Below are 23667 nucleotides of genomic sequence, written 5' to 3' on the forward strand. Positions count from 1 at the left end.
TTTCTGCTGTTTAAGACACTCAGCTCATGATATTCATCATGACAGCCCTAGAAAACTAATGTAGAACCTCTGGGAAAGAATTTGGTTCCTTGCCTTTTCCAGCCTGTACAGGCTGCCTGCATCCCTTGACTTTCACTCTTGTGCCATCTTCAAAGCCAACAAAAGCAAGTCTAGTTCTCTGCACATGGCATCACTCTGACCTCCTTTCATACATCCCTCTTCCACTTTTAAGGACCCCTAAGACTATACAGGCCCATCTGAATAATCCAGTACAATCTCCCTATTTTAAGGTCAGCTAATTAGCAATCTCAATCATGCCCATAATTCTCCCTTGCCATGTAACATAATATATTCACAGGTTTTGGGTAAGAATGTGGGTATCCTTGGGGGTAGGGAGCATTATTCTACCAACCACAATGTCTAGTTAATTGTAGATGTTGGGTGGAATAGCACTTTTGTACCGCTTTAGCTTACTTTATCGGCTCCAACACTGGAGTAGAAATTACCAGACACAGAATGAAACTTCACTGAATGCAGATGGGGAATCAAGCTCAGTCTGTATTTGCCTTTGCTTTCTCCGATTCATCACAAGCTTCTGCTAATAAAGGATTCCTGGTGCACAGGAAAAGTGATATTCCAATGAGTCGAAGCTTCAGCATCCTGATTTAGTTGATATTTCTAGCAAATTGTTGACCTTGTACTGTTCATTTGGGGACTTTCTGGTCTTGGTAGATTGGTGATTCAGGCCAAGATTAGGCATGCCATTTCTAACAGACCTGCTGCTGTCACCTTAGAAAGGAAGGTTTGAGTGTTTATGTGAGGACCAAAGTTGTATGGCTTCCACTGTGTGTTTGGCCTCAATGTGTTCAGAGAATCTAAAAGGTCAGAGCACAGAAAACCTGATAATTGTATCCCTCAAAGGCATCTTTCAGGTGCAAATAATAGAAACTCAACTAAGCCTAAAGTGAAATGGGAATTTATTAACTCATGCAACCACAAAATCTTGGAGTGGATCTGACTGAGCTTGACTAGATCCAGGGATTCCAGCATATCCCTAGGGTCAGGAGTCTCTTCCTCCTTTCGTTATGCTTTGCTTTCCTCCACATTGGCCTTGCTCCAGGGAAGGACCTCTCACTCAGTACAGTGGACCTGGGCAACTTGGGCTAAGATTAGCCTGACAGCCAGCATGCCCAATGCAAAGAGAGATCTTCCTTCTCCAAGACCCAAACAGAAGTCCCACGACTGAGTTTGCCTGGATCAACTTAGGTCATGGGTCCATCCCTTGAACTAGTCACTCTGGCCAGGGAGACACAATGCAATGATTGACCAGACTGAGGTCAAGGACACCCTGGAGGCCTAGAGACTGGAGAAAGCCTCAGCCCAACCCCAAACACTTGGATGGAGGATAAGGAGAAATGGTTCCTGAGGAAAATCAAGGTGGCGTTTCCACAAAAGGGAGCAATAGATACATGGAATGTAAAAATGGCCAATGTTTGCTTTCAGGTGAGGTTTTTTTTGTTTTGTTTTGTTTTTTTTAATTGTTACTCTGGAGAACAAAGCTTCTTATTTGTATCTTCCATATTACTTGGATACCAAGCATCCCCTACTGGATGCTGGACAGGCCCACCCAGGAATTTATGAATGGCAGGACAGATTACACATAGGCACCAATGGTTGTGAAATGAAGTTCATTCATCACTTGGTAAACAGCTAAAGGAGTCCGTAAAGGGAAAGGTTCGGGTTCTGTTCAGAGGGAAGCAAGGGCATGGGAGGATTGGGGGCTCTGGGTTTGTATAGTGCTTAGAGGGGGGTTGGGGGTGTCCATACCCAGGCTGGGGTGTGAGTGATTTGAGCTTCCCTGCAGCACCGAGGGAGGGAGTGCCTGGGCTTACTAAAGGACTTGACCTTGAAAGTCAGATGGGGCTTGGAGGCTATCAGCAGTCAAACCTCAAAAATGCAGTCAACCTCTTAATTACACCTTCTTATTGTACTTTGAGAAGAAAACCCAGAGAAGTCAAGGGTTCAAACTCCTGCCTACCCCAAACAAGACTCGCCTCCCAGCATTTGTTTCTGATCAGTGTTGAAAAGGGACCGTGTGGAAATTCTCCAGGCTGCCTCCTGTTAGGGCATCTTGTGATACATGTAGGACACAGAAATGCTTTACATATGCAGATTTCAATTAATAAATAACAACATGTCTTTTCTCAGAGGTGAATGGTTATCAGTGGAGGTAATACACTAGATATGTTGTGCTTGGGTGGCTGTGTGCTAGGCACCGTGCTAGGGCTGAAATTAATATGAAGATAAATCAAACATAACGTTCCTGTCCACAAGGAGCAGTGATGCGATGCATGGGGTAGGTGCCCAACTTGTAAGTGTGGACCAAAGAATGCTTTAAAAAGGTGATGTTTGAATTGATCCTTGAAACAGCAGCAGCATGTTTGTGGTCTGAGACTGGATGTATGGATAGGACAGGTTAAGGATAACTGTACTATCAAGTAATGCAAAAAAAGAACTAACCTCAGCTGCACTTCACAGCCCAATAGAATCACACACGTTATATTAAATGAGAGAAGTCAGACACGCACACAAGTTCATACAGTAAGATTCTGTTCACGTGAACTCCAAGAACAGGCAAAAATAACACATGAGGATAAACATAAGTCTATTGATGACCTTCGGGGGGGGGTAAGTACTGACTGGGTGGGGCAGGAGGGAGGGGACTGTAAACGTTTTCATGTTGACTTGAGAGGGGCTTAGAGAGGTGCATAATGTAAACTTTCATAAATTGTATGTACATTTACGATTTGTAACTTTCTGTGCATTTTATCTAAATGAAAGAAAAATAAAGGGCAGAAGAGAGTAAGTACGATAGTAACAGTCACACTTATGCGCATATGGCGGGCTGGATAATGGCCCCTAGGAGATGTCCAAATCCTAATCCCTTGAGAATCTTGAAGTGAGGAGATTCTCTTGGATTATCCAGGTGGGCCCAGTGTCATCACAGGGGTCTTAAGGGGGAGACAGGAGAATCAAAGGTGGAGGAAGGAGATGGGATGACAGCACCGGAGGTTGGAGTGATGGCCTTTGAAGATGCAGGAAGTAGCCATGAGCCAAGGAATGAAGGTGGCCTCGAGAAGCTGGAAACAGATTCTCCCCTAGAACCTTCAAAAGGAAAGATGGCCTGCCCACACCTTGACGTTAGCTCAACAAAACTGGTTTCAGACTCCCGACCTTCCGAACTGAAAGATAAAAAATTTGTGTAGTTTTAAGGCACTAAATTTGTGGTAATTTTGTACAGCAGCCATAAGAAATTAATATAGTGCATGTTATTTGCCAAGAACAGAACAAAACCTTTATACTTAATCTCAATCCATCTTTATAATTGCTCATGGATGCTGTTACCATTATTTATCCTCACTTTATAAAGAAGGAAGCTGAGACAGGTCAAGTGCCTCCCTCAAAGAAGCAGAGAAGCTTCTCTGCTTGGGCCCAGACTCCTGATTTGGGCCCAGACTCCAGAGCTCAAGGTCTTCATCACTCAGCTTTCCCCCGCCAAGCAGAATGGGCAGCAAAGCTTCAGAGGTCTTAGTCTGGAGGAAACCAAAATACAGGCCATGGCCCGAGAACAGTCCCAGGCTGGTCTTGCTGTAGGCTTGTTCTGCCTGCAGAGCGCTCAGCCTGGCCTCCTCCAGGGTCCATGGCTGTGAGGTGGACTGTGAGGTTGCTGTAATAGCTTTGCTGGCAGGAGACTCGCTTCAGTGCTGAGGCGTGGAGAGCAGTCGAAATATTTCACTTGTGCCCACTGGGCATCACATTTCACAAAGATGTGTTAACTAAGTTCACTAAAAAAAAAAGTCTCTCCCCTGGATATACTATACTGAGCTTCTGCCGCCAGCTGCATGCATGTGTACACATGCACATGTTAGGTTGTGTTCGTGGAGGAAGTGTACCATGCTGTTGGCTCTGTCTCCCCAATTCCTTGGGACTGTAGCAGACCCATCTTTATTTACTAAATGGTAGTCAGAAGGTTGTACAACTAACCTGCACAGAGAATCCCATCAGCTAATACAGGAGCCAAACCTGCGATGTTGGTTTTCTGAACTCCATGTTCAGCTCTACTGAGAACAGGACATTACTTGCCCAATTAGCAGCAGGAAATGCACATATTTCTCTATGCCTTTTGGATGGTTCTCCGAAGTCACATAATGAGTGGCTCTGCTCTCCGTGTTTCCTTTGCCCAAACAAGAATACTGGTTAGGACTAAGGGCTTTAGAGATAATCAGAATACCAGCTCCACCTCTTACAAGCTGGGGAACCTTGGCAGGTTATAACCCTTCAATACATATTGAATATCTGAGTGATGATGTTTTTATTCTTCCAAACCCAAAATGTCAGATTTTTCAAGAACCTCAGGGTTTGTCTACTTCAATTTCCATATTTTATAGGTAAAGAAATATGGCCAACAAGAGAGGAGAGTAGGTAAATGGCCAAGAGAGAAGTTAGTGGCCACTGCAATTGTATGAACAAGTGTCCCGCACAAGGTTGGCTGATCATGAAAAAAGCATTACCCTCAGAAGCATTTCTGGTAGACTATTAAGATCTATGATATGATAATCATTTGAACAACTATGGTTATTAGTCTTATTTGCAGACATGGTGTTCAATTATGCAGAGCACTCTAGTGCAACAGTCCCATGGAAATTTCTCAGCCATCAGTGCAGAGAGACTATTTTAAATGAATATATTAAGCAGTTTGCCCAGGCCTGGTCATCATACACAGGAGACCAACTACCCATGGAAAATCGGTTCACTATAAGGGGAGGCACAGGAGATTTAAAACACTTTTTATGGCACTGTAGCCAAATAATTTTTTTAAAAAATAACCTTGCCTTCTTGCCTTCAGGATTGTCCAAATGGGCTGCATTCAAATCTCAAAGTATTAGTTTTGTGGCCTTGTTCTAAGGAACATTGTTACACAGAGAAATCGATACCTCATTGTCCATGGATCCCTCCTGACACCCACACACTGGCTTTATGAATTTATTTGCAATGTGAAGGAAAGCAGACTTAAAATAAATAGTTATAAAAAGACCACAGCACATTGCACACACGCACTCGATTCAATAACTGCATCACGCGGAAATTCTTCTGGAGACGTCAGAATTCAAACTGTTGTGTCAGGTTTCAAGTACCTGTCAGAGCCACTGTTCTCACTAGTGGAGCAATAAACTATTTTTGTCCACATACTCCTTTTTCTAGCTGTGTGGTTCCACATCTTTGCCATGGATTGTAAGTCGGGATCCTCTGAGGAATCATGAATAAAACCACTGCCCACTGAGAGCTTGTCAGTCTAGAGAGGTTTGACCATAGCAAAATCTGAATAAGGCATCCTACCTGGGAATTGAGGGATTTTTAAAAAATGGTTTCCAAAAACCTGGCTCAAGAGGTGCAAAGGGTAAGGCTGGGGTTGAGGGTCAGTCTCTCGGTTGGATAAGATACACTACATTGATAAGTATGGCTCCAATGGAAGACCAGAAGGCAAAACTCTGGATTTGTCTTTGTGTTTTAGGGGGAAGGGTTTTCAGCTACCTGGGTCCAGGGTCTGGAATGATAATTTTTCTAAGCCTACGCACCCAGCTGAAGAAAAGGCAGTACAGCCAGAGCAGGAAAATTAAGAGACTTTTGCAGGTACCTTTTAACTTGGAAAGAATTTCATTTAGCAGAGAGTTCAGCAAGAAATCCATAAATGGGACCTCTGGTGACATCCCTTGAAATAGATCTGGGTGTTCACACATGGCCAGTTCTTTGGATAAGCCCACAAACAGATTTTAGAAACACCTTTACATAAATATCATGTCTTTTTATACCCTCACATTCTCCCTCCCTCACCCTCTTTCCTTGGTGTGCCAATTGCATTAGGTATCCTTGTGAGTTTTTAGCAAGTGAAGAATGGTGGATAGGATGTCTCACATTGCCCGGGAGCCTGTCCATTTAGTTGGAAAGCATCGGTGTGGGTTTTCAGGCTTGGGGAAAAGGCATGGAAACACTTGTTATTCTAAGGACTTTTTTTTTGGTTTAGTGATGTGTTTTCTTTGTCCTTTAAAAGTCCTTTCCTCAAAGACTGCATATGAAGGCAGCTATTGTGTAATGGAGAAGAAGGCTACACTGCTGTTAGATTGTGAGTTCTTCACTTATTCCTTTATTCAACCAATATATTCTTACTCAGAATTGACTGTGTGCTCCTTTGCTAGGTTCTAGGGATACAGAATAAGTAAGAGAGTCCATTCTCTGCCCTCGTGAAGCTTGCATTCTAGTGAGGGAGATGGAATATGCAAATGCACATGATATTTTCTGAATGTGATAAGACGTGGGAATGAAATTAACAAGAGAATGTCCTCAAGAGTGCTGTAGAGGAGGCTCACTTTAGACCACGGACAGGGAAGGCCTCTTGGAGGAGGTAGTATTTCAGCTGAAACCTGACCCTTCAGACAGAACCACCTAAGACGAGAATCAGAAAAAGAATATTCCAGAGGAAAATAGCCAATGTGAAGGCACTGGGGTAGGAAAGAGCTTACTGTACTTGAGATTAAAAAAAAGAAAAAGCCACCTAGTAAGAAAGGAACATGGAGAAGAAAGAGGAGAGTGAGGCTCAAAGAGGCAGCAGGAGCTAGGTTCTAGAAAAGCTTACATGCCATGGACAGCCATTGGGGTTTTATTCTGTGTGCAGCAGGAAACCATTGAAGTAGGGAAATGGGCTCTAGCTGGCTGACACCGTTCAGTGAGACTCTGGCTAAGGTATGGAAGACAAATTGTAAGAGAACAAACATGGAAGCTGGGAGACGGGGCCAGGGAGCTGTTACCAAAGTCAGGCAAGAAACGGTGGTTTGGTCTGGGATGGTGATAAAGGGGCAAGAACAGAGGCACAGGAGGAAAGGTGAAGAGACAGTCTCTGAGTCTGGAGATATATTAAGGATGGGTATGGTTTTGATGTCAAAGGGATCCCTAAATGTTAGCACAGTGTATGACATTGAAATAAAAGTTTGATCTGAAGTAAACTAAGTTTGGAGTTTAGGCTCAAGTTCAACCTTTGCCCATTATTCACCTGTGGGCACATCGCTAACCTCTCTCAGTGACAGTTGGAGGGAATGGCAGATCTGCAAGTCCTTTGTAAATGGCTGTCTTAGTTCATTTTCTACTGCTATTGCATAATACCAAAGACTTGGCAATTTATAAAGAAGTTTATTTGGCTCATGGTTCTGGAGGCTGGGAACTCCAAGAACATGCTGTTGGCATCTGGTGAGGGTCATTCCATGGTGGGAGAAGCCAGCGCATGAGACAGACAGAGAAGTGGGCCAAACTCATCCTTTTGTCAGGAGCCCATTCCTGCAATAACTAACCCACTCCCATGGTGATGTCAGTAATCCATTCATGAGGCTGGAGCCCCCACGGCCTAATCACCTCTTAAAGGTCCCATCTTTTAATACCATGACAGTGGCAATTAAATTTCAATGTGAGTTTTGGCAGGGATAGTCAAGCATACAAGTAGCCAGCCACCCAGATGGAGGGGTCATTGATGGATCTTGGACGTGACTGGAGCCATTTTGGATGTGAATGGTGCCATTTTTACACATGCTGAGCACAAAATGGCCACCAGCCTTTCCCTTGCGAGAAACCTCCTGGTTTCTGAGAAATAGAAACTCCTCTACTTCCACATGGGTGGAACCTTCCACCTGATTGCATCTGCCAGCCTGATCTTCCACTCCAGCACCAAATCCCTCCCTGATTACATCAGCCTTCCCTACAGCCTATGTCGGCTCTCCCACCCCAGGCCTGGTGCTGCCCTCCATTTTGAGTGCAGCCCGGCAGACTTTTTTCCTTTAATAAACCTTGATTGGTACCCAGCGTTTCAGCTCTCTCACTTTCTTTCAGTCATAATGAGGGTGGGTGTTTCTGGAGATGTCACTGACCATATTGATTTTACCAAAGGTTCTTAGTATTTACTGAACAGGGCTTGGGTACAGGTGACCAGGAAGACTGCATTTTATTTCTAACTTTGAGCTTAACTTCCTGTGGGCCCTTCCTAGTACGGGAAAGCAAGTAACTCTCCTTGACCTTTCATAAATGATTTTGGATGAGTTTGTCCAGAAATTTGTCAGTTCAGATGCTCATTTGGCTGCTGGACAAGAGGCTTGTGGGAACCAGGGTGCTACCACAGACCCATTTCAGGAAAATCAAAGAGCAGCCTGGAGGCTTTTGGGGCCTTATTCATCATGAAGAGCATTTGGGTATGCGGCTAATTATATGCTTTATTACAGATGCTAATTTGTCCTGGAAGTTGGTGCAGTGTGTGTGAGCATTTAGCTCTGGTTAGTGAAATTGGGCTAAGCACTCAATACATCACTAAGCTCACAATTTCTCCTCATAGCTAGAACACTTTCACACAGAGAGTTTCTTCCCTGTGCACCATTTTAATGTGAGTTTTATCCCATTTTCAGTGGGATTAAAACCCTGGGCATGTGTTAAGAGAGAAGTATTGTTGTGGTTTCTTATTAGCATAATCACAAAGACCCCCTGTGGGGGCTCCAGTGAGGCTACCTGGGAGCCCTGTGGTTTCTTTGAAGACAGTCTTCATATGTTAAAAAGAAAAGGAAGCTGGCATAAAAATGCATGCAGGGTGTCCCACTCATCTCAGTACCTAAGTTTAATCATCACTGATAACTTTAAAATATGTAGGATAAACAAACTTATGTTTGACCTTTGCAATAAAGAAAATCATCTATTTGCTCTGCTTCTGATGATGATAAGAGAAGTTGTGCATGTAAATCCCTGATACATCAATAAGGTAATAGACTGCTGGATGTGCCATTTAAGTTTTTGTTGTTGTTGTTGTTGTTTACAGCCACGTTTCATGTTGAGCTGAAGGAAGAAAAAATAAAACAATGTCCTCTATAAAGAACAACTTAGATAGACCTTAGGTTGAACTTAGATTGATCTTAGGCATTGTCCCTTGGAGCCCAACTCCAGAGACTGGGCACCCAGAAGGGTCTGGCAGGGAAGGGGTTGAGCTACCCACATGGGGTCAGTCATCAGAACCCCAAGCCTTGCAGAAAGGCGGGTTTGATAGCTTGTCTGAGTCCTTTTCCCTCCCTTCCCCAACCAAAGCTTCAGTTGTGCCCATTTGTCCTCTAATGGGAATTAGCACAAGCTCCTGCTACACTGGATGTTTTATCAACCCCATGGGCCAAATAAGAGGCTACCTTTCCTTGAGTACTTACAAGTACTAAGCGCCAAATACCGTGTTTGCTGCTAGAATGCAATATTTCATTCAATACTCACCTTGGCCTTACTGAGGCCACTGTTCCTAAGATTCCTAATTTCAGATGAGAAAAACTGAGAGCACACAGCTGGCAAGGGGAAGTGACTTTCTAACCTGGGGTTCAGAGTCTCATAAACATCCAGGCACTCACCACTGCTAAAAAGTCTGAAACAGAAAGTGAACTGGTTATAACACTTTGTTCTGAATTTCTGTTATTGCATGAGATGGTGGGAAGTCATGAACCTTGAAATACTAGACTGTCCTAAATATACTGGCTGACACTGAAAAATGGGCCCCAGAAGGGAACTTCGGTGAATTTGTCTCATTTTAATGCTAAAGTCTCTGCCCAAGGAGGAGCCGGGACTTCCACACCTACCTGTCCCTCTTTTATGTCATGGGTCAGCCGTGAAGGGGAAATCTCAATTTGCCATCTATGGACTGTAATCGGTGCTAGCTGGTGGCTCAAGGTTTAGTCCTGTGACAACTTCTGAGGTCCCACTGTTGCCCAAAGGCCACATGCCTTCCCAGGTTTAAGTGCAAATTTAGCTTCAGAAGTGACCGGTGAGCTATATCCCATGTTCACCCATTCCACATTGAATAAGCTTGTGGCCTTCATTTGCATGAGAGGACCTCAATGAGAACTTGGATAGGAAGTTAGACGGGAACTGTGGCTGTATAAGACAACTCCTTTACTTCGCTCAGGGAGACACTGTTTTGGGAGCGACCCCCAGTGTTCTCCTTACTTGTAAATAATAAAGCCTTTTCCTCCTACCCTCATCTTGGCAGTTTCGCGCTGTCTGAGAGACAGAGACCCATAGTCTAGTAGCATAGCCCGGTGGTAACTTTTAAGTCAGACTGATTCCAAGGTTCAATGTTCTGAAGTTAGGATTGGAAACTTTTTCTTTTAAGGGCACATAGTTAATATTTTTGACTCCGCAGGCCATATGGTCTTTGTCACAACAACTCACCTCTGTTGTAGAGGGAATGCAGCCATAGAGAATATGTAACCGACATGCATGACCATGTTCCACTAAAAATGTATCTACAAAAATGGTGGGTAGCCTGATTTGTCCAGTGGGCCATCGTTTGCTAGCCTCTGTTTGTACACGATTGCTCCTTTTTATTTCCCAGGCTCTTTGGTGAAGATCTCATGCTTTGGGGTCTGACAGAGTCAGGCTCACATCCAGTCTCTGCCATTTGCTCACTATGGCATGTTGGAGAAATCACTCAACCTCTGGGAGCTTGGTTTTCCTCACCTGTAAAGTAGGCAGAAGGCCAACCTAAGATGATACTTGTGAAAAGCAAATGAGAGAATGGGTGTGATGTACTCAACACAGGGCTTGGCATGGGGTTAGCTGTTGGACTGTGGCCTCCTGTCCTTGGGAGATGGTTTGCCCAGTGTGCTCCTGACTCTGGGAAGAAAGTGTCAACCTAAGCCTATCTACAGTAGCTGAGCAGCCCAAGACCTGGCAGGGAATGTTCTGGGTCCATATGCCAGTTTTCATTCCTTGATTCTGCCTCCAAAAGAACATGTTGGTATCAGAGAACCAAAGTCAGGAACTTACAATGGGAATTCAGGCCCCTAAGATCCCAGGTTACATGCGGTCCAATATTAAAGCACAAAGGAGGAAACCAACACATTGTTTAAAAAGCTTTTTAGAAATGGTAAGAGACACAAAGAACCCCTCACTGTTTTACACTTGTAAAAAGACCCCTGCTGGATTCCCAGTTCTAATCTGCAGTAAAAAGCTGCAGGGCTACAACAAGTCATCTGGTTCCATTGACTGACTAGCTTTTTTCCCCATAGCCTCTGGCATGAACACGCAACCAGAGAAACCCTTTAGAATTTGCTTCAGCAGTGCTTTTTCTGTCAATCAGCTGCTGCTACTGGAAACACAAAGATGGTGACATGATAGAATTTCTGTTAATATCTTTATTCTGATATGATCATCCTGGAGGAATCACAGTCATCAGCTATCTACTCACAGCTCCCCAGGGCACAAAACACTGAGCAAATAAACCACAGAACGAGGTTGAAATGGTGTTAATGGTGGCAATGAGATTGTGAAGGGCCAGGTGAGCTGAGGTCCTGGGCTTGCTCACATGCACATTCATCTGTTTTCCTTTACTGGGGCAAGAAAAGAATGATTCATTCCTTTATTTCCTATCACTTGCTTAGTAGATTAAACTCAAGATAGGATTTATTAGCTCACATAACTGAAAAGTCCAGAAGTCTACCGGCCTTAGATATAGCTGGATCCAGGAGGTCCTTTGGGATTATGGCCCCCAAGGAGAGGTCTACAGCAGGTTTTTAGACCTGTGTTCTCTGAACACCTGCAGAGGAGTCTCCTGGAATTGGCTGCCATGCTGCAGTTTCCTGGGCTCCATCTCAGGCTGAGAGAATGCAATTTCCAGGGAAAGACCTTGGGCTACGCATTTCTTCAGTAAGTTCTTCCCTCTGAATCTTGTGCACACTCCAGTTAAGAACAATCTCAGGTGTCACAGCCTCTCATTCTGCACAATTAAACAATACATTGTAATTTAAGAATGCACACTGAAGCTAGACCAGGAAATATAAAATATGTAGGGTAGATACTTAAAAGAATTTCCAGTACACTAACTCTGCAAGACAGTTGGACCCTCCTACTCTCCAAACTTCTTAATATACACAGACAACTCTGACTCGCAGGTGAATTCTGCTGTAGGCAGAGAACTTCCCTGGGACCCTAAAAGGAGACAGTGTCTTCTCTGTATGCAACAGAGCAGAAAGCATGGAAATCTTCTGAAAAGCCCATCTCTATCTAGCTTTGCTCTGATGATTTACCTAGAGAAAAAGGGCTCCTACATATTGAATCCTCAGTATGTTTCCAGGAATTCCTTTCGTCCAAGCTTGGAAAGGGAAAAAACAATGTCCCTAATTGGTGAGCTTCTCAATCTTGCTGCTGTGCCAGATCCTCACGTGGGTGCTATAGTCTGCAGAGTAGATGGCTGGGTCACCATTCTTGCCCTGCCCCTTACAAGCTGAGTGTCCTTGAATAAGTTATTTAACATCCCCAAGTCTTACCTTTCTCATAGGCTGCATCTATCTCACAAGGTGGTGGGTGAGAACAGAGAGAGAGAATGCATGGGAGGCACTTAGCATAATGTCTGGTACCTCATAAGTGTTAAGTAAATATCAGCTATTATGATTTGGTTATTCTTATTAGTACTTGATCTGTGACGTACACAGAGAGGAGAAATAAGATTTTGATATAAAAAACTATCAGGCTCCTATATCTTTTGCAAAATAACATTGGGTCAATAGAGCCTTGGGGAAAGGGTTGGCTTCTATTAGTTTCTCTGTTGGCCTTAATTATGTAAAATTAATTATATATAATTATTTAAAAATGATAATGAATATCTAATTCATTTCCATCAGGCACTCAACAGAGCTTGGTAGTCAAGACCATGACCTTTGGTGCAAGACAGACTTGGGTGTGAACCTGGCTCTGTCACTTACTAGTTCTATGATCTTGGGCAAGTTACTGAACCTCACCAGCCTTGATTTCCTAATCTATACAATGGGAAGACTAAGAAGATTCATCTCACTGGGTTGCTGTGAGGGTTAATTGGTTGTTGGAGGTAAAGCACTCAGCATATAGTGTTTGCTCCATAGAGAGAGCTCCACCACCACCACCACCATCTCACTATCTATGCAGATCCTTGTCAACAGAGGTGTGGTGTGCTTCACATACTTCATGAAAGACAGTTCTATTGGGTTTGTCTTTTTTTTTCCATTTAAAATGTCTGTGCAATACAATAAGTTTTTAAAACTTATTAGTATTTATATTACTATTTACGTTACTAAAAAGGGGCTCTACCCAGCTAGAAAAAAGAAGCTTGGGTTAGAAGAATGTGAGGAGGGGGCTACAGAAACCTTCTCAGGTTACTGAAGACTGTGGATGTTCTAGGATCCTTGGATTTGGGGACAGGGAGTGTATTACCAAACCCTCTTTGCTGGATTTATTTCTCTTTCTCTTCTTCCTCCCTTTTTCTCCCTTCCCTCCCCTTCTCTTTTCTTTTCTTTCTTTAGAGGGATATGGAGTTGGAGATATAGAGATATTTTTTTGAAGTTGGGCAGTCCCCCCTCTTTTTTTTTTCCCGTGATGCTAGTGAAACACAAAAGTGCCCATTTATTTCTTCCTGCTTATTCATTCTTGCAACAAAACAACAGGAGGATGGAGGAAGGCACTATCAAAGGCATATCCGTTCAAAGGAAAAACTCCTCAGTGATCACTATTACCGATGGAAGTTTCTTCTGCTTTGACAGTATAATCATTTTTCTCTCCTTGATTTTTGCCTGTTTCCCTGAGGCACCCGAACCCAAGATAGTTTCCCCTTTTTCAAGATGTGCCTGATGCATAGAAAGCAGCAGAGGGGGCTCATCGTGGATCCAGGGTATGCATGGGGCACGCAGGCTGCACACTGTCGGTCTGGGTTGCCCCCGGTGGGAGGCATAGCAGTGCTGGGGCAGGGGAGGAGTTCAGGAGGCCCGTGGATGAAGTATCCAAAAAAGCATCAGATAACCAGGTGAGAAATTATTCCCTTTCCACTTCTCTTTCAGTCCTCAAGGAGCAGGACTGTGTCTGGTGCTAAGGTATTTTAACACCTGTCCAACACATACTAATGTCCCTTTATGATAAAGTGAGAAAGCAGGCCTCTGAGCAGGGCTTTCAGCAGGCAACAGTACCCAGCTAGAATTTAATGGTTTTTTTTTTTTATGGTATTCATCCTTACAGTTAGCTTCTATTTATGGCAAGAGATATGGTTTTCCATTTGCTGCAGTAATTGTAAGTTTGCTTTTCATTGAACAAATATAGATAACAATGAGAATCAAGTAAAAGAAAAAAATACTAAGTAAATAATATAGGTATTATGACAAAAATGTTGAAGGTTGGGAAGGTTGAGAAGGACTGAAGTTCAGGTTCAGGAAGATCTGCCCTTGGTATAATGATAGACCTTCTCTCTTTGCAGCTCGTGCTATGGTCTGAATGTTTGTCCCCTCCAAAGTTCATGGCAAAGTTTGATCTCCAATGTGGCAGTATTGAGAGGTGGGACTTTTAGGAGGTGATTGGATGTTGAGGGCGATGTCCTCATGAATGGATTAATTCATTCATGGGTTAATGGATTAATGAGTTAATGTATGAGTGGGTTATCAGAGGAGCAGCAGTGGTAGCTTCATAAAAAGGGCAAGTGAGCATGTCAATATACCCTTAATCCCTCAACACGTGATATCCTGCACTGCCTCAGGGCTCTGCAGAGAGTCCCCACCTAGAAGAAGACCCTCACCAGATGCACCTCCTGGACGTTGAACTTCCCAGCCTCCAAAACTGTGAGAAATAAATTTCATTACTTTATAAATTACCCAGTTTCAGCTATTCTGATATCAGCAACAGAAAACTGACTAATAAAGCTTTTTTCAAAATAGATCCACCTTCCCTTGAAACCAGATGGCTGGATGCATTACTTGGTGAGGGTTTCTATGAATATACAAAGCCAAGCTCTCCAGAGGGATAGAAATGGTGCTGGTGAACATTTTAGCTTTAGCCTTTAGCTACGAGTGAAAGATAACTTTCAGGCTCTTTCCCGGGAGAAGAGTCAGGGCAGCAGCAAGATGGGCCTTTAGAGTTTGGTCAACTTGGGTTTGCATGTCAGCCAGAAAGGTATCATCATGAATTCTGGATTCACACCATTTGGATTCAAATCCAAGCTCTAATGACTACTAACTGGGTAACTACAGGCAAGTTACACATCCTTTGTGCTGTCATTTTTCAGTTATTATAGGATAATAACAGAACTTATTCATAGGGTTGTTGTGAAGAGTGCATGAGTTAATAATATGGAGTATCTAGAAAAAAATGCCTAGAACATAATTTCATGGTAAATGTTCAATAAATATTAGGTGCTATTATTATTGTCCTCCTCCTCCTCATCGCCACCACTACCACCTTGGGTGACATTCTCTGTAAGCCTCGTTTTCCTTGTTTGTAAAATCAGGTTGTATTACCTGCCTCAAAAGGTGCTTGGTACATGGCTGATGCACAGAAAATGCCAGCACTCTACCATTCCCTTCCCCTGAAAATGTGATACTTGCACGGCAATGCAAACTTCCAGAGCTATGGGTCTGTGGCTTCAGTGCCTAAATTAGTTTTGAATGGAGTCTTTGAGTGAAGATATCTGTATGTGCCCTCACATGGAGTTACTGGTGATGCTTGATAGCCACAGTATGGCAGGAGATTTGAATTTCAGTCATTCAAACAACTCCTTTGCCTTGTGATGAAGTTCTTTGACCAATGAAGTCCAGCAAAGTCACCCCATTTGTAAGAGTCCTTTTGAATAACTGTATCCAGCTGTAGCACTGGTGAGTTCCTTTTCCCTCAGTAGACGCATGAAGTCTTCAGCAGCTAAGCCAGATTTTAAGTGCGTGCTATTTCTCTTAGTTGAGGTTAGCACTATTTTATTCAGTTGGTAGTAAGCTGTAGATGCCCCGCTTTCCATTTGTTCATCTACTATTGATCTAAATTAATCACTTAATTAGCCCAGACAAGAAGTGTTCTGCAGTGTTAAATAACTCTAAAAACCTACTGGAGATGCTTGAGTGTCCTGATTGGATTTAACTTGCAGTTCATTACCTTTAGACTAAAGTATTAAATGCAGGGCCTGAAGAACAAGCTAGATTCTGTATTGAGAACAAATGGTTTACTTAAAAAATCATCCAGTGGTTTTCAAAGTGTGGTCCCTGACCCACTAGTATCAGCATTACTTAGGAACTTGTCAGTCTCCAGCCCCACTCCTGAAACTGAAATTCTGGGAGTAGAGCCTTCCAACCAGTTTTAACAAGCCCTCTGGTGATTCTGATAGAGGCTAATGTGTGAGAACTACTGCTTTAGGCTGTCTCTCAAAGTTGTGGACTTGTTTTCATGGGTCTAGCATCTAGCAGAGAGAAGAAAAAGAGTAAAGGAAAAAGATAAAGTGGGGAGGGGCAAGAAAAAAATCAGAAAAGTGGGGCAATGAGAACGGAGCAACCAGGATGGGAAGTCCATTTATTAAAGTGTGACCCTGGACCAGCAGCATGGGGCTCCTTTGGGATCTGGGAGCACTGTTTCAGATCCTTCCTTAGAAACCAGGCATAGGGAGATGTTCACTCCAAGCTAGGGTGCTGAGACAGAATGCTTAGAGGGAGATCAAAATGCTGCCGTAGTGTCATAAAGTGGGAGGACAGTGAGGCATTTCCAAGGTAAAACATGCAGTCCAGAAAGCCCCAATATTTCTTAGAGGGCTCCCCTAGGATGGGCACACAGAGGGTACTTAGTAAATGCTCATTGAATTGACAAAGATTGGGCCTTAGTGATCTAAATTGAGTTTACCCAGATAATTTTGATCTGAGAAAGTAGTTATGTTTATTGGGCCTGGTCTGTAGGGAAAATCAAGAGTATGGCAATAGGACATCTACTATACCCTCTCTTCCTGCCTTCTGAGAAACAGCTTGGTCTAGGGGGAAAAGCCAGGCTTGCATATATGAACATGCATTCTTATTAGTGTGTGAGTTTAAGCATGTCACAAACTCTAAGCTTCCATTTCCTTGTCCATAGAAGGAGGATAATCATTACTTACAGATGTTTTTGCTGAGCACTGTAGCACCAGCTCTCAGTATGTATGGTATTTGACATGCAATATGTCGAATAAGAATTTGTTAAATAAAAGGAAGGGAGAAACAGAAGGAGGAAGACTGGTTTTTGTGAGGTTTATATGAAATAATACTTTGAAAACTGCTAGCACAATGGTACATAGATATTCTGTAAGTAGTATCACTACGATGAGGAGGAGGATGTGATGTGATCATGAAGAATGGATTCAGGAAAAAAACCTCAGTGTCTGGCACAGGGCCCATGTTCTTACTGAAACTAGGCCTGAGCTTCCCATCCCGCTTCCCTTTGCAATCCAGTGGCTATCTTATCCATTTGGGCAGCTATAACAAAATACTGTAAGGTGGGTGGCTTATGAACAAGATAAATCTATTTCTCATAGTTTGGAGGCTGGGAAGTCCAAGATCAAGGCACCAGGAGATTTGGCATCTGGTGAGGAACTGTTTCCTGGTTCACAGATGGCACTTTCTGGCTGGGACCTCACATGGTGGGAAGGAAGGCAGCTCTCTTGAGCCTCTTTCATGAGTGCAATAATCCCATTCACCTAGCACCTCCCAAAGTCACCCCTCCTAATACCACCACACTGGGGATTAGGCTTCAACACATGAATTTTGCAGGGACACAAACATTCAGACTGTAGCAGTTACTCTACTTTCCAGCTGTGCCTTAGGGGGCACCTCACTTTTGACTGCTGAGCGCATAACCTTCAAGTTCAGTGCATCATAGGTAGTTGCTATAGTTTGGATATGATTTGTCTCCACCAAAACTCATTGAAATTTGATTGCTAATGTGGCAGTGTTGAGAGGCAGGACCTAGTGGGGAGGTGTTTGGGTCGTGGGGGTGGGTTCTTCATGAATACGTTAGATTAATGCCCTCCCTCAGGGGTGGGTGAGTTCTTGCTCTGTTAGTTCCCCTGAGAACCCATTGTTAAAAAGAGCCTGGCACTTCTCCTTTCTTCCCTCTCTGTCTTGCCATTCTATCTTCATACACATGCCGGCTCCCTTTCCATGTTCTGGTGGAAGCAGCCTGAGGTCCATGACAGATGCAGCTGCCCCAGCACCATGAGCCAAATAACCCCCTTTCCTTTATAAATTACCTAGTCTCAGGTATTTGTTATAGCAACACAAAATGGACTAAAACAGTAGTGAAGATGTTTTCAGAACTAAAATGAACTACATGGATGTGACCATGACTGAGGGTTGTTGGTGGTGTTTGTTCCAAACTGGAGAGACCCATTTTTAATCCCTTTAACTAAGTAATTATTGTTAATTATTTTATGTTGTTTTATATTTGGGATAGGTAGTTAACCCTTTGGTTAACACATTTGCCTCAGGGTCAAAGTAAGCATTTTTAGAAACACCCCTCACTCCCATATATTATTAACTTACAGAAATACTGTTAGTTGCCTTCTTTTATGTGATTAAAGGGATACTTTCACCTCCAGAATACTTGGCTATTTTTTGCCTTTCTTTAACCATCCCTCCCTCTTTCCTTTTTACACCAGTAAAATGACCAACCTGCCAACATAATAGGCAGTTCAGGAGAGAAACCAGGAATGGTATTTATTAAATTTGCTGAGAGTCCTTGGTTATCATTTCTTCTCCAAAGAACATGGGTTTTGGGGGTTAGACCTGAGTTCAAATCTCAAATCCACCTATTATCAACTTTGTGACCTTGAGCAAATTATTAAATCTTTCTAAGCTTATATTTCCATATACATTATATAGGAATCTTGTGTGGATTAAATAAAATAACATTTGCAAATGTACCTAAAATGAACATACAACCAAAGTTCATTTCCTTCTTTCACTAGCATGTTGAGCAGATACACGCAAGAGACAGAGCCTACTGAAAGAAGTAGGTACATTCTCAGACCTAAGATTGAATCTTGGATATAGGGAAGTATGGATAGGACAGGTTTCTGCTCAATGAGACACACTGCTCTTTCTCACCATATGAAAGAATTAGAGTTTGGGAAGTATTGTTCTATAACTTTGGGTCAGCTGTAATGAAATCACGGGGAAAGGTCCTTTCAATCTCCTTGACAAAAATGGAGTATCATTCTTTTCCGCTATTTGGATTTTGATTGCAGGTATAACAATAAAGAAAGGAAGGGGTCTAGAGTTTGAAAAGTCACTAAGATGAACAGAAGAATCTTCCTTTGGAATGTTGTCAATATAGGGAGAGAGTGGCTTCCACGCTGTTTTGTCTGACTAGCACAACAATGGAAACTGATGCTCATAAACACACCCAGTTACCCATTGTGTACCATAAAATGAGCAACCTTCCAGCCCTTGAGTTAAACAGAAACAACCTAGTGGTATTTGTGCCCAAGAAGAAGTAAAAGAAGGCTACTACCAGGGACATTGTTCTGACTTAAGCATTGTTCTCCATTCATTGCCTTTTGTATTTTTTCCATGCAGATCAGACCAGACCCACTTTAGCAATAAAATAATAGTTGTTTTTTTCCATATTGATATCATTAGGCTTTGTTAGTTCTTGAAACATTTCTTAAGAGGCTCTGTAAACAGTCCTTATTATGTTATAATGCTGTGGCCTCATAGGGCTAGCATGGAAATAGAGCTTCGTTTCTGGCTTCCTGAACCTACAGCCTCCACAGCCTCCAAACCATGCCAGAATTACAGGAAGAGACTGAGCGAAGAAATCCATGGAGAAACAGGCAGAAATGAAGTTCCTGTAGGGTTTTAATTGCAGAGACAAAATTGAAAGTAAGCTTGCGGTATGACTCAACTAACTGTTCCACGTGACTGCATGTTTATTCACTTCTTTGATTCAAAGCCAATAAGTGAAATGTGGAATTATCACTAGAGGCAGGGGCCAGGCATTCTGGTGACATTTGCTATTAAAACCACCTGAGACAGAATTAGTGTTTGACTTCCTGGGTATAAGAAGAATTGTTATTTTTAGGGCTCCTCTCTAGACCACAGATCAGCAACCCTTGAGCAGGGGAAAGATTACCAGTACTTGCCATCTTCTCTCATTTGCATTTGATCTACTAAGCACATCTTGTTCAGATTGTAGTGATTTTTATCTTCACCTAAGAAAGGAGAACACTAGACCAGGCTTGGGACCAGAGGGCTTTCTAGTCTCAAGAAGGCAGCATCAACTATTGCCAATAAATAGGGTTTTGGCAAAGACATATAATAAGGTTTTAAACAAGATGCCATTGAGTCATATAGAGTCTACTGGCTTATACCAGATCAGAAAGTCAAAGGCCAAATGCCCTAAGTAGTAGGTTGTATGGTGCCCCCCAAAAAGGTGTGTCTCTGTCAAATCCCTGGACTCTGTGAATGTGACCTTATTTGGAAAAAGGGATTAAGTTAAGGATACTGAGATCTTAGAAGATCATTCTGTATTATTCAAGTGGGCCCTAAATCCAATGACAAGTGTTCTTATAAAAGACACACAAAATAGAGAGACACAAAGAGAAGAGGAAGAGTAAAGATAGAGATTGGCATGATTCCAAGGAATTCCAGGGATTTCCAGTTACCATCTTCAGCTAGGAGAGAGGCGTGGAGTGGATTCTCCCCCAGTAATCCCTGGAAAGAGCACAGCCCTGCTGGATTTTGGGTTTCTGGCCTCCAGAACTGTGAGAAAATAAAGTTATACTGTTGTAAGTCACCCAGCTTGTGGTAATTTGTTACTGCAGTCACAGGAAACTAATGTACCATATGCTGGTGATGGTTTGTGGCTTGGGGAGTGGCCCATGTTCCTAAGGAGATTCTCAAAAAAAGAGGTTTTCTGTGGTTAAAAAAAAAAAAAAATCCTGTGTTTGGTTCTTTGTAGCAGTGCTATAGGCATGTTTTATTTTCCTGTATAAACTCTAATTCCCCCTTTTATTAATATGCCAGAGAAAAAAAAGAAAGAGCCCGCTTCTGTCATCCTCTCTTAAAGAAATTTACTATTATGGGCAAGGGACGAGCTTTCTAAACCAATACTGGGAGCTTTTCCATTCCCTTTCCTTACTTGCCTTTAACTCAGATGGCCCAGTCCAAGGTGTCAATCATTGCATTACATGTTTGTTTGTTTTCTGAAGCTAATCTTGCCATCTTAAGCTCTCTCAGCTTTGCTTCTCTGCACTGAAGGCAGGAAGAGAATAAAACGTAGGAAAGGTTGTACATTTCTTGTTCTGTTATCTTACCTACCAAAATGGAAACCCTCTAAATCTCATCTCAACCTTAACAAACCTTTGGTTTACAGGAAGCACACTAGCTCTACGAGAGAGATCAACTTCAGCTGTGCCTTTCAGAGGCTCTGAAATATCAATTTTTTTTTCTTTTGTTTGTGACTGGTAAGGAGATCGCAACCCTTGGCTTGGTGTCGCCCGCACAGCGCTCAGCCAGTGAGCACACTGGCCATTCCTATATAGGATCCAAACCCGCAGCGGGAGCGCCACTGCGCTCCCAGCACTGCACTCTCCCGAGTGAGCCACGGGGTTGGCCCTGAAATATCATTTTTTAAGTTAGCCAATACACAAGATGAATTTTTTAACTACCATTTTATTTCTGTCCAGTCCAAGGGACAATTTAGAGGAGGTTCTATTCTAAGTACATAGCCAAAGAAGTGTGGAAGGGCTGTTGGTGCCGTTGTTTTGAAGATAGCCTGTCAGTCATCGTGATTGAAACATAACCCCGATGGCTTCCGTAAGCGTAATAAAATGCTTCACAAAAGGCTGCAGAACTGTAGGATGTAATAAAGTCTGCTTAGCTTCATTTCGAATGCTGCAGAGTCCAAGAGAACAAGGCCCATTTCCTTATGCCTTGGGATTTGTTTGAGTTACTTTCTTGCCTGGAAATGATGGAACATAAAAACATTCAGTTAGAACCGATAGCATTTTTTGAGTCATGACAATAAATGAAATATGTTTGTTTACTGTTAATCTTTTAGATTGCCATTAACATTTTCCAGGAGGCAATATTGATGCAGGCAGATGACATGAAATAGATGGATTTCACCCTGCTGATGCCTGTACTCACTCCCTGGATCGCCATGTTTCCCGTGGCCTCTGCCCACAGCTCATGCCACCAGAGGTCAGCGGCATGGTCTCTTAAGAGTCTGTGTTATCAACACAGAGCTTACATACAAACGAAGCCAATTCAGACCTTTATTAATTACCCAAGAATGGGTTCCCAAACATAGCCATTGTCTGAATTACCTTCTGAGCTTGTTAGAAACTCAGATTTCTGGACTCTGTCCCCCAAATTCTGACTTAGCAGGTCTGGATAAAGTCCCAGGTATCTGTTTTTTAACAAGTTCTCTTCATGAATTTGAGGTGTTTGGCCCCTGAATTTGGGGAATTATTGAACTAGGGCATAGCAGGCAAAAATCAGCTTTGCTTCAAAGCCAAGATACCTTAAAGATTTGGGTGAGGCCTAAAACAATTTCCACTCATAAAATAGGAAAGTGAGGGGAAAAGTCCTGTAATCTTATTTGGCAAAAAAATCAGAAACTTTCTTGGAAATATAGTGGGGTAGTGGCCCAGATCCAAAACAGGGGGGCATGGAAATGCATTTATAGCTCTGATCCCACCTCCTCTGTTGAAGCCTTAGCTTCTGGGCCTTAATTTTTGGTATCAGTAAAATGGGTGTGGTCAGGAATTGGGCTAGCTGGAGCTACTAGCTTGCAGGACTTTTGAAAGGACAGAGCTACAGGAGAGAGAAAATTAAATAGGAGGCAGAGAAAGATGAAAGCTTCATGGGTTACATGTCATAAAACTGGGGGAAGATTGCAAGAAAGGGTGCTAGGAGATGTTTGGGGTAGCTATGTGGGTGTGATGTATGAACAGATTTTGACAAGCATTGTTGAGAAGCACAAATAGACTTCCCCTTCAGTGTTTTCAAGGGATTTCAGTGGAGATTTAAGTTGCTTTTCATTTATTGTTTTCTGCTTGTGGCTTTGAGTGCAGCCCTGCAGATGCAGACCTGGGGAGCTGAGCACACAGCCCTGGCTCCCTGCTTGTTTCCAGCGTGTATTACAATCCCTGATGGGGGCCCATTCAGCGCCCCCCTTGGTGAGGACACACCAGCACACGCTTCAGCCTCTGGTACACAGAGGTTTTAGTGAGTCTAGCACTACACTTTTCCAACAAGTTAGTAAGAAAGAGAGCAAAGGACAGGGCATCCCTTTGGAATTACATCTGGTCCCTTTTGGGAACCAGAAAGACACTGAATAACTTCTGCTTCTAACCTACATCAGGAGGCCTCTCATCTGAACTCAGGAAGCCCAAGCCCGACCCCAAGCCCACTGATGTCTGTAAGTGAGGGGTAAGGAATGGGGCATATCCACCAGTCAATTTGGTCCCCTGGAGAAGGGGGCCTCTCTCATTCTTCTATGATATTGGGATCGTCCCCTATTGTGCCGACACCACCCACCTTGACTAGAGATATAGGTCATCTTCTGATCATTGATCATTGCCCTTGTCCTTGAACAATTATTGACTTTGAGTCAGAGGCACCTGTGCAGGCCTGAAAATGGATGTGCCCTTTCTCTTCCTCCGCCTCGCCTGTCTAGGGCAGATTTATTTCCTCGGCTCCCCTCGGTTCTATTTTTGGTCTTCTGAATGTGTGGCCTCGTGCTACTTTCCACACCAGCCCTGTAATTTTTGAGGCTTGGCGATGCCTCCATCCGTACCTGAGGAAGTGC

The 23667-nt window shown here is 43.0% G+C and overlaps 1 protein-coding gene across 5 annotated transcripts in view; it reads right to left on the reverse strand.

The window, feature by feature from the left end:
- Positions 1 to 21533: 21533 nt before the first annotated feature.
- The window catches only part of FHIT (fragile histidine triad diadenosine triphosphatase), a 1434235-nt gene continuing 1432101 nt past the window's right edge, over positions 21534 to 23667 (reverse strand). For all 5 annotated transcript variants that reach the window (XM_063115080.1, XM_063115076.1, XM_063115077.1 and 2 more), the window contains one exon: positions 21534 to 21813. In XM_063115080.1, coding sequence (XP_062971150.1) covers positions 21802 to 21813 — 12 coding nt within the window. In that variant the 3' untranslated portion in view covers positions 21534 to 21801. The remainder of the gene's footprint in view (positions 21814 to 23667) is intronic.

This window comes from Cynocephalus volans, chromosome 11, assembly GCF_027409185.1.
Source record: "Cynocephalus volans isolate mCynVol1 chromosome 11, mCynVol1.pri, whole genome shotgun sequence".
NCBI classification, from domain to species: Eukaryota; Metazoa; Chordata; class Mammalia; order Dermoptera; family Cynocephalidae; genus Cynocephalus; species Cynocephalus volans.